The 12,346-nt window shown below is 39.9% G+C and overlaps 1 protein-coding gene across 2 annotated transcripts in view; it reads left to right on the plus strand.

Moving 5' to 3' along the window:
• Positions 1 to 1,378, plus strand: part of LOC105493207 (uridine phosphorylase 2) — a 30,540-nt gene extending 29,162 nt beyond the window's left edge. For both annotated transcript variants that reach the window (XM_011760725.3, XM_011760726.3), the window contains one exon: positions 1,236 to 1,378. In XM_011760725.3, the coding sequence (XP_011759027.2) occupies positions 1,236 to 1,378 (143 nt within the window). The remainder of the gene's footprint in view (positions 1 to 1,235) is intronic.
• Positions 1,379 to 12,346: the final 10,968 nt, after the last annotated feature.

Here is a 12,346-nt window from a genome sequence, read left to right on the forward strand (position 1 = left end):
ACCACAAAAATGCAAGTATAAGAGATGATAGATATGTGAATTAGGTTAATTTAACCATTTCACAATGTACACATATATCGAATCATCACATTGTACCTCATAATTATATACAGTTACTATTTGTCATTTAAAAATAAAGATAGCATGTACTATTATAATTACAGTATACTACTTCTTCCCAAATCTAGATCTTATAAAGAAGTCTGAAGTAGCAGAGAGGTCAAAGAAATAAACATTATCCTCATGCCCAACTCTCTCCATGCCTTCCAAGTTTGTTAATATAGACACATCTAATCAAATCACATATGCACCGAAATCCTTTTTAAAATGATGCAGATTCAGATGGAGATTATCACACTGTTAGCAATTCAAAGTGGCTAACACTGATTTCTATGTGAGTAACCACATTCCTTGAAATCAAAGATTTGATGTGAAACTGACAATAAAGAATTCATATGGAACTCAATTTTTCTCGCTGATGAAACCAAAGACATTGCCCTTGTGACAACTTTTCAAAAATGAGAGTTTCAATTTTTAAAAAAGACTTTTGTTCTTTTTTCTCCAGTTTCTTATCATAAGATTTCATTCTCATTCTTTAGAAATCAAATGCTAATATATTTGCTCTTTCATGGTGCTGCTTCTTACATTTAAGCATTTCATATCATGTTTTTTTCCTCTCAAATTTCATGAGGACCAGTATTCACCTTTATTGGTATTTCCTGAGGTCAGCATTCTATATCTCTTCTGTATTTACTTTTCTCTTCAGCTAGGGCTGCAATGCAGCAGGCAAACTCAACCATTGCACCAAGGAGTAAAATGTCACCTTGGGAATAATGGCTAGTTCTCTAGTTATATCCTCCAGTAAGAAGACCCTCCTCTTAAGAAATGGAAATAGGATAGAAAACTGGAGATGGCATGTCTCAGATTGCAAAGCTTTCTGCTTTATCTTGAATATGATGCTTTCCTGAGCCTTAATTGTGGAGTCAACTGTGGAGGAAAAGAGGAAGGAGGAATGTTTGCAACAATTTCAGTTAACTTATTTAAATAAAGTGTTTGGTGGGATTCCACAAAAATATGAGTTATATTGAAGACCAGAAGTTTCAGTAAGTTGTGTCTACATTACAAAAAAGGAATACACAAAGTACATGTGCTATGGATGCTGGCGTGTTTGACTAATGCTTCTATAGAGAAGATGAACCCATTGATTCCAGCAGTTGTGCTAATTGTTCTTCTAGCTGCTGTGGTCTGTGTGACACTTCTCAACAGACTTGACTGTGATCAGATCAACTTGCCTCATGATGTCCTTGTGGAGTACCAGCAATGGCCTCAGCTCCTAATCTCCAACTTCATCAGACGGCGGCTTGGACTTTGTGACTAGACGTCCTAACGGGGCAGCCCAACCCTCCCCTGCAAGTTGGTAGCTCAAGTTGTAACATGAAAGTCATATTTTATTTGTGGCATTTTTATATAGTTCTCATCCACATGCTAAAATCATAATGGAAAGACTTTATGAAATCCTTCTCTCTTAAAAAGGAATTTATTGTAAAAGAATTTAATACTCACACTAAATTAAATTCAAATTTCATTTTATAATAAGTTAACTAAATCTGTCTAATAATTAAAATTTTAAAACTCCTGGATTATGACATTTGGAGTTTCATATGCAGCATTAATTAAGCTCACATCAAAATAGACCAGCCATTTGCAGATACAGTTACCAATCACTCTGTTTCTGAAACCAATCCAGAAATTCATGTTAGAACATTGTCAGGCACTTCTAGGTATTGGACAAGTGACAGAAACTGATTATCCACATTAAAAATATTTACAGAAAAAAGTGTCAATGAAATGTAGGTCTATATGGAAAAGTTATCATTAGGAAAATATGGCCATACTTCTTTTTTACCCCTACACAATTTCAGTGCACCACAGAATAGGATTCAAGATTTACATATGCCTGTTTGTGTTTTGTCTTGGAATATAACAACTCTGGATTACATTTTCCTTTCAACTGAAAACTCTCAGTAATGCAAAGAAAGGCCTTCCTTTTTCTTCAGAATCACAAGTGACTAAATTGCCTTCTAGCCACTTTTTTCTTGTAAAAAATGTGTTTTGAGGAGGCTGTATTTTTTATTCCATTTCAATGTTAACCAAATAGGCTGAGAAATTCATAGCAATTGAATTAAGACTTGAGTTCAAGATGTTAAAGGAATCCTTTTGTGTGACTTGTCCAGACCGGCCTATTGCCCTACCCGTTTGATCCTCTGGGAGGCATGGTGCTCCTCCTGGCTGCACATGCTCTCTGTGAACTGATTGCGTCTTGGGTTCTTCTCAATTTGACATACTTGGGAGTTGGAATGACTGGATGGGGGATGGTGGAGGATGACTGGCACACTTGTATAGTATGTAATGTGGTGTACATATATTTATATGGTTGCGGCTCAAATAAAGTTTAATTCCAACACAGTACAGATTATTTGGGTCCTGGAGCCATTGTCACATGTGAGCAAATGGAGGCTTGGAGCAGGAGAGAGGTCCTGGCTGGTTGAGTCTGAACTGGCCTGCTCCTGTGTGGGCAACGGCTTTCTCTTTTAAGCAACAACAATAAACAAGAGGTGTTTATCGTCACTAATAAACAACCCACCAAGAGGTACATTGGTTTGTGAACTTCTTTTTGGCACTAGAGACACTTTAAGTGCTGTTTTTAGGGTATCCCAATAATTGACCATCAAATTCAAAGATCAGAGCTAAAGGCAAGCTAGAATAGTATCGCCATCGTTTTCTGATGGGATTTTTACTTTGTTTCATATTTTTTTACACCATGTAGTGGAAGTCACCTCAGAGAGCCTTCAGTTTGAACTTTTATCTGTCTGCTCCTGGACAATCCTTTTTTTTTACAGGAAGGAGGAGAGGCTATGAGAGGGAAAAGAATGAAATAATTACAGTTAATCTTCTCAACTCCTGCGAGGTGTGTGTGTGCACAGGTGTGCGCATGCGTGCATTTGTGTCTGTGTCTTCCTCATTGGTATTTCCTAGCTCAGTAAACCATATCACTTGCACAAGCCAGAAACCCGGGAAATCCCTGTGATGATTCTTTCTCCTTAATTCTCACAGCCAGTCGATCACTAAGTCGTATTAATTGATCCTCCTAAATATTTCCCCAGTCTGTTCATTTCCTTCCATCTTTTTGGCACCCATCCTAGTCCAGGTCACCATGATCTCTCCTCCAGATCACTGAGGAAGCCTTGCTCCTGATCAGCCTGCCTCCATTCTTGAAGTTTGATTGGGTTATTTTCCTGCTTCAAGGCCTTCACATTGGTCCTAGAATGAAGATCAAAGCCCTCTGCACAGCTTAGGCATTCCCGGCTGGACCCAGCTTGGTAGCCCAGCTCACCTTGCCCACTTCTTCCCCTTGTGTCTGCCCTCCAGGCACATCATCCTTGGTTCTTTAGTCTTACCCAGGGCACAAATTCACAAAGGCACAGTCCCTTGGGAAGGACTGCCTACAGATCCATCTAATGGGAGTGCTTGGCTGTGGGGACAAGTGGGACTGAAATCCACCCTGTCCAGCTAGCTGTGTGACCTGGACAGGGTGAATCTCAGAACACCCTGAGCCACATCGACTGAGAGGGGCCTTTTCCCGATTTATACAATGGTGTTATATGGGATAATGGGAACTCTCAGTGCCAATGTCCCTTCCCATTTCAGAGCCTTTTGCTGTCTACTCTCCCTGAAGGGCCCTCACTTAACTCATGCTCATGGTTTAAATCTCAACTCAGAGATCCCTTCCTTTAGAAAGTCTTTCTAATCCTCAAACCAGATTCCTCCCATGGTCACCCGTAGGCCCCCTCCACAGCCTCCTCGACTGTTTCTTCAAAGTACACAGCTTGCAACTATGTCATGATAGGAGTCATTATTTAACTAATGCCTACTGTCTAGACTATAAGGTTCTGGAGAACAAAGACTGTACATATTTTATTTGTGTCTATCGCTCCAAGCATCTAAAACAATACAAGACACACCAGGCACTCAATAAATACTTGTCAAGTGAAGAATGAATCTTTTGCATAGCATTTCCCTTGTAAACTCTCACTATAATTTCACAGTCTTTGCAAGACTCATACTTTCCTTATTCAGTCCTGGTCAGTACAGCTCTCACTGGCTGTTCCTCCCCTTACATCTCACACGGTGGGGAGGAAAGTCCTCTGTACCATCAGCGTACATCTGTGGCAGTGTCTAGAACCTCTTGTTCCCTCATATGCACATGGCTTTCCCCTCTGTCAAAACCAAGCCCCAAATTCACCTCCTTTGGGGAGGTCTCCAAGTTCAATTTTCCCTCAAGTCATCACTTCTTCCCTCCTTCCTTTAGAACTAGATTTGCACTGGGAAGACAGGAATTCGTTCTCATGCAGATGCTGTGTTGAGAACATTTATCCTTTTTTCATGTTCCTGAGCTGTCTTCATTTCCTTTGTACTCTTAGCATGTTTTGTCCTCTACAGGTATCTTCTGACTGCTTACCTATGCATATTCTCGGTCTGGGCACCAGCTTTTTACTTCACCTGCAACACGCTTCTCTACTCATTCACTCTTACCCTCTTTGAACACCCTTCAAGAAGCAGATTGGCCTGCAAAAACCCTCTTCTGGTCATTTCTATGTATGTTTGTGTGCATTTTTTGTATTTTTTTTTCCTTTTTTCATTCATTCATTATAAACATATAGTCCTCCTTCTTCCCCAGTAGAATCTGAGACAGCTTATAAGGTTGAGTAATATATCAAGATAGTATAAGTTAGAACTAAGTGGGCAAGAAAAGGAAAAGCAAAGGGAAGGGGCATCAACTGGTACAAGTCTGAAGCTTGTGCTCCTGTGCATTCCAGACAGTCTGTGCCTCAGCAGAACTTGGACCCTGAATTGGCTTGGGGCCAGCTAGCAGTTGCCTCATAAAGAGAACAAATTTACAGCATCTCTAAAATAAAAATGCAAAGTAATGATCAGGAGAAGAACAACTAATCCTGATTCTAAGAGGCCACAGTGTGCAGAGATGAGTGTGGATCTCAGACTGCCTGGGTGTGGAGTTGGGGGATGAGCCCAAGTTGGGCGTCAGTGTGTTCACTCCAGGACACCGCCCTGAGGTTCTCAACACGGGTGCATACTAGGATCACCAGGGAAGCCTTTTGAAAACACTGTTCAGAGGTCCACCTCAGACCAATTCAACAAGAATCTCTGGGAGTGGGACTAGGAAGCTCTATTTTTTATTTTGCAGCCTAAGTTGAGATTTACCAATTTAGAAGAGTGGACAGTCTGTGACTCTGGCCCGTGCTCTTCCAGCTAAACTTCTAAAACTCTTTACGCCTTGTCTCCTAAAGATCTTTATACATAGTTATATAAAGATCAAGTTCTTTTACTTGACTCACTCCTCGATGCTAGCAACAGTATCTTATTCATTTTATATCCCAGCAACTTGCACAGTGCCTGGCACATAGTAACACTGAAAGAATTTTACACACACACACACACACACACACACACACACACGTTTACAATTTATATAACAGGTGATATATTAAAAATTACATATAATTATGACATAATTGTATACTATACATTATATATTAATAAAATAATATATACCTCATTCAGTCTTACTATGCATGTATATATGTTTTTGTTTTGTTTTGTTTTGTTGAGATGGAGGCTCACTCTGTCACCCAAGCTGGAGTGCAGTGGCGCAATCTCGGCTCACTGCAAGCTCCACCTCCCAGGTTCATGCCATTCTCCTGCCTCAGCCTCCTGAGTAGCTGGGACTACAGGTGCCCGCCACCACACCTGGCTAATTTTTTGTATTTTTGGTAGAGATGGGGTTTCATCATGTTAGCCAGGATGGTCTCGATATCCTGACCTAGTGATTCACCCACCTTGGCCTCCCAAAGTGCTGGGATTACAGGCATAAGCCACCGCACCCGGCCACATGTGTATATAAATACATTCATACATATACACAGGTACACACACATATTTGTTGATGTGTATAAAATTATATACAAAAACATACAAAAAACTAAACCCCAGCAAAAGATGAAACAAAAATGAACAAAATCACAAAAATAAATAAAAAATAGCTGACTATCTCTCAGGGTAATTTTATCCAAATGTTATCACCTGAACAAGTCTTCAGATCGACATGTATATATTAGTCAATATAATTTGCTTTTGTATTCCATTTTCATTTCCAAACATCAGCACAGGAAACAGTTAAGTTTAATCATTGCTTAGAAAAACTCAATCTGTAATCCAAAGCACACAAAATAACGTTTTTGACTTATTTTTATCAGCTATAGAATGTTATCTAGTGGTTTGCATCCTGTAGAGGCTTCATAAGGGATGTAAACTATCAACTTCAGGAATATAACAGTTTGAATTTTATTTATTCCTTTTACAAACACAGGTCTGAACATTTGGGATTCATTTTGGAGACCCTTGATAAAATCTATGAACCCGATCTTCCAGAAAACACACATTCATACATATGCTCCCAAATCTGCATATAATTTCATGGGTTTGTGCACCTTCCTCAGGCCAGGTTGTGGCAGGACACCTGTGTCCTCTACCAAAGGCCACAACTCATGTGGGTGGCTCTTGCCACACTGCTGTCCTCCCTGGGTTCTGGTAATTGCCCCGCTTCAGCCCTCTCAGTTCAGGGCTGGTAACAGTTGTTTCCAGCTGCATCATCCCTTGTTGCTCCCTAAATCCTGCCCACCCCTTGTAAACAGTCCCTTCAGTAAGTTCTCTCAATTCCCTGTTTAATTATGCCATCTGGTTCCTGCTGAGACTCAGTAATACAACCTCCAAAATACATCTGGGGACCTAAACCATTTTGAAAATCACTGACTTAAGGAACTGAAGTCATTCTATATGAAGATCTTTCAATTATACATTTTTTTAAAATTGCAAAACAGAAGCTAATTCTTTTTTTAACTGGTAAAATACTTTTAAAAATATAATCTTCTGTACAAGAATGCATTCTTTTATTTGGAGATTCTCACGAACTCTCCAGGGCCTGCAGCTTGAGAAACATGGTGCTCAACTTATTTTCCTGGCTGGCTGCTGGGCATCACATGTATGATAGAATTGAAAACTTGCGTAAAAGATAGATTAATGGCCTCTATTGTTTGCCTCCAAGCTACAAGTCCTGTCATCCCGTCATGGAAGGAAATTAAAATTGTCTGATACATACTGAGTTTCATAAAGCCGCACTGTTCCTCTCCAGGATCCTGTGTGCCTCTAGATGTCTATACCATAAATAGATTTTTTTTTTTTGAGGATTTGATCAACAGTCTTCACCTCAGGGTTGGAGCTATGTAAATTAATCTTTAATTGTTAAGATCTCCCTTTGTTCCTTTTAAAAATACATGAATTATACATGTTTTTTCTTTCCCAATCCTCCAGGACTTTCTCCATCTTTTAATGATCCTAAAACTATAGCCAGTGACTCTGCAAACCACTGTCTCCTAAAATGAATAACTGGAAAAACTTACCATTTGCAATCTGCTTCATTATTCACTTCTCAATGATTTTCTCAATTTCTGATTTGTTTTCTCACTCTTCCCAAACAGAAGTCATTCAATCTAGAATCAATTTAACATTCGTTTTTCTAAAAAACTGAGCATAGCATTTTTCACTTGAGAACAAAAGCTGTTAAACCACTTTTTCCCCTCGAAGCATTAAGCTTGATTTAAATATTATTTTTATTAGTATAAAGTAGTTTAGAAATTCATTAGGCAAACAACCTAGACCAGTATATTTTGCACAGGACTGGCCTGGAATTGCCCTACCAAAAAATAGTAATTTAAGGTTGTGTCTATTTTTCTAAATTTCTAATATTTCTTGGAGAAGCTGTACCATCTATTGTAGCTTAATTGTTAACGCTGTGAAGCACTGTGGATGTTCCAGGGTTACAGACATTATCTGGGTCATTGGATTTTGCCCATTCCTTGTTAAAACAGGAAGATGGATCTTTAAAAATCTAGATGCTTTTCATATCCAAATCAACTTTTTTCATTTGAGATCAAGTTTGTACATTTCCTACCAGCATTCCAACCAACAAAAACCAATGAGGAGATGAAATAAAATGTCACCCAGGTTCCACTTCCTCTAGGTAAATGATCAGCAGTGACCATGAGTCCTCTACTCAGATCTGTGTTCTACACTTCATGGTCCTACCTTCAGCGCTATCTTCTTCCTTCCCCTAGGACCTCAGAGGACTCACCTCTTAAAGAGCCAGTCCCACTGTTGGTTTAAGGCTGCAATGCTATGAACTCACTCCAAGTAAACAAGCAAATGACAGAACAAATATATTTATAAAGAATCTACTTTGGGTAAGTCACAAGGCTAGGTGTTATGAGAGAACAAGATGCAGCCAGCTCTGTTAAGCAATTTGCAACCTAATAAGTTCAAGGCACTAAGACAAATGTGTGAATGACTAGGACTCGAAGGATAATCTGATAGACTCCAAAAAAGAGGTAGAAATACAAGTGTTTTGAGAGGTTAAACCAAGAAAATGATACTACAGAGCTGAGAGGGTTTGAAAGGGTTTTTGGCTAAGGTGGATATTCGAAATGAGCTTTACTTAAGGGTATTTTGATAGAGGTTCTAGGGGAGGTGTTGCTACTAAAAGGAAAGGCATTAAGAAAAATGAGGAAAATACAGGACTTATGACTAGAATGGTGAAGATTCCTGGTTGGCTGAATCTGGAAATGTATTTTGGGAGTCTATTAGGGAGGGTCCTAAAAGTCAGCTTAAGAAGATTGGACCGTATTGGCCAGGCAATGGGAAGTTGTTAAAAAGTGTAAAAGCACTGGTTCTTTTTCAGATAAAGATCACTAACAAGAACACCTGGATGTAGATGACCACTACTTGACCGGCTACATTTCACAATTTCCAAGGTGGTGGTGGGTGATTGGGGGAGATAGATTAAAGATAAGATGAGGCCTCCAAAGACACTATTTGCTTGTCAGATTAGTCAGTTTCCTTACTTGTGAAGGTCAGTGGCTTCAGATTTTTACCTAAAAAGTCAAGCCGCTTACATATTTCAGAATAAAAATTGCCTTTTCATGTGAAAGATCATGTGCTTCCAAAATCTTCTTATGTTAAAAGGCTAAGGAGAGTTCAAATATGACAGAGCCTGAGCAGAGGCTGTGGAGGACAGTGGCACTGAAATGACTGATGAGTGAGAGATGTCAGTGAAGATCTCAGCATCTATGCAGATAAAACCTTTTATGGTTTTGCGGCTAATAAAAAATTAGCTTTTCCAAAAAAATGTATAAAATTTGATTCATTAAAAAGTCTCAGTGAAATTCTGATACATGCTGTAACATGGATAAACCTCAGGATATTATGCTAAATGAAATACTACACACATACAGATAAATACTGTGCGATTTTACTTGTATGAGGTACTTAGACAAATTCACAGAGAAAGAAAGTAGGAAACTGGTTACCGGGGCTGAGAAAAAGAGGAAGTGGGATTCATGGTTTTATGAGCACAGAGTTTCAGTTTGGGATGATGAAAAAGTTCTGAAGATGGATAATGGTGATAGTTGCACAGTAACGTGAATGTACTTAATGCTACTGAATTGTACATGCAAAAGGGTTAAAATGATAAATGTTACGTAAGTTTCACTATTATAAAAAAGTAAAGGCTCAGTGAGGTCTATTTTGTGTTTTTTTATACCAAATTCTAATTTACTAATTTTATTAGTTTACTCATTGCTGATACTCATGCCTGCAGGTTGCTATTTCTATGTGGGCTTCTCTGATCTACAGGACTAGTTAAATGGCTTTAAGAAGGTTCTGTGGTGAGTGATGAGTCACAGCAAAGGAGTTGAGTGTCGTAATTGCTACCAGCAGGGAGACTGTGTAGCCTGATGTTCTTATCTCCAATATAAGACTGTATCTGCCAAGAAGTCCTAAATCTTTGAATCAGGCAGTTCAGGCATTCTTGCTCCAGATAGCATAGCTGACTGAAGTTATTTTTTAAAACAATTTATCAGACTCAGGAATGCAGTGAGAAGATATGACTGATACATCAATAGCTATCAGAGAGAATGATTAAATCTAAAATACTAGAGAGAAGAGAAGAAGGTAGACACACCAGGGAATATTTCTACAGGATCAAAGTCTGTGAGTTTAAAATGGAATTTTCCTGCATCAATCCAATAGGCATTACCCTGGGTATAAATACTCTGGTGTCTCATTAACAGAAGAACAACTAATAAGGTAATTTATCTTTTCAGGTTGTCATAGCATACATGGGACCCTGTGGGATCAAAATATGTTGTTAGAGAAAGAAATGAATTATCATGAAGTGGAGGGAAATAATAAGAAAAAATGAAAGGAAATATTGAGAGGGAAGGGAGACTAGTAAGCAAGGAGGACAGTTGTGGAAGGATATTATGAGAAGAAGTTTACTGGGGGTTTTGCAAGAGGGAGAGCTATTATACCCCAAAGCATCGAGAACATCTACAAAGCCTGCATGAAATATTTTGGGAAGAGAATCAAAACATGCTAGAAAAAAAGAGAAAACTTAAAGCCAGGTTTGTGACCTGAGCTTACAGCTGATACCAAACATGAAGGCTAAGGTTTAAAGCTCATGTAGACATGAAGCCTCATTCAGGTGAGGTGGATATTGGAACTAAGACCCAGCTGAAGAAATCTTCCCACCTACACAGGAGATTCTAGTGAATCTAGTTTGTCTCTGTTTAACAAGGCAATGGGAAAAAACATACAATTCCCTAAGAAAGTCAAACTCCATGCCTGAGTCTGGCTTAAAATTTGAATTTATGTTTCAGGAACTCCCATTTTAAAAGATATACAGAAAATTGGGTCATGGAACAGAGATGCCCCTGGTACTTCTGGCATAATAAATGCAAAACCACCTGGGGAAGCAGACACACCCAGGTGACACAAGATTCTCACAAAATAGCCAGCCTTGTTGAAGAAAAGCTCATGATAGAAAGTCACAGAATAAGCAAGTAACAATATTTGTATGAGGCACAGTCAACAGGAGGATTAGACCCAAGAATGTGACTAGAATTGGGCCTTAGAAAGCAACTGCCATAGAATAGCTTTAAAATCTCAAAGCTATACCAGAAGTAATTAAAACACAAGAATAAGAAATGTGAAAAGACATGTGAGGATCATGGCGGACGGGAGGCAGGACTAGATTGCAGCTCCATCTCGGACAGAACTGTGTGTGGAGGCTTGCATCGTGAATTTTTGCTCCACAACGGCTGCGGGAATAAATCAGGAAACTTGAGAGGACCCACAGACCCCCTGAAGAAAGCAGATTGCTCCTGCAGGGTCTGGGGGACAACCCAAATACTCTGAGTGCCCATACTGGAAGTGGGAAAGGGAGACTGTCTGCCCCAAAACACACCTCCCTCGAAGGCCTAGGTTATGGGAGAAGATTTTGACCTTACCTGGAGCTGAGTCAATTTAGAAAGCCGAGTGAAATACAGGGATAGAGGAAGCAGTGGGAAAAGCCCTGGGAGCTCGCTGGGTCCCCTGGCAAGCTGTTTTTGCCTGGCCTCACAGGGGCGCTTTGGAAGGATAGCCAAAGGTGCTGGGAAAAGGCCACAGGGAGAAGGAAATCTCCAGCTGAATTTTGTAACAATTTGAACTGATGGAGAAGCCTCCTGGCCAGTCGCTCCTCCCTTGGGGGAGGGCGTCAATCTGACGTGCTGACTCCACAGGTGGGGGAAGAAGGAAAGCCATATTTGCTTTTGCAGCTGGGAGGCAGGTAGTCTGGGGCAAGTTCTCAGCCCAGGTAGCTGAAGACAAAAGCGTATACTCTTGGAGTTCTGAGGCCCTGCCCACCACCTGTTCCTCCCCATACTATCATAGCTGATGCTCTCTGGAAAGCACTACCTCACGGCCAGAGGCCAAACAGCACAAAAATAGTGCATTTAACCACTGAAGCTAAGAACCCTCACAGAGTCCATTTCACCCCTCTGCCAACTCCACTGGAACAGGTTGTTACATATGAGTTCTAAATTTCCTTTCAAAGAATCAATATGTCAGTATGTTCAATTCTTTACCGTCTACTTTTAAACTTAACTTCCTCATAAAGCAAACTTTTTCCATTACCTGCTCCACCCTGACTCATTTCAATCACCTGCTCCACCCTGACTCATTCTGATTACCCGCTCTGTCATAACCATTTTTCCTGCCAAAACACTCACCCACCCCCCCTTACTCTCTTTAAATTAGCCAATCGGAATTTAGTTTAGCCTGTGCAGTCTAACCCTAGCCAGTAGGAGAATGACACAGCAGCATGGGCCACCTGCAT

This window comes from Macaca nemestrina, chromosome 11, assembly GCF_043159975.1.
Source record: "Macaca nemestrina isolate mMacNem1 chromosome 11, mMacNem.hap1, whole genome shotgun sequence".
NCBI classification, from domain to species: domain Eukaryota; kingdom Metazoa; phylum Chordata; class Mammalia; order Primates; family Cercopithecidae; genus Macaca; species Macaca nemestrina.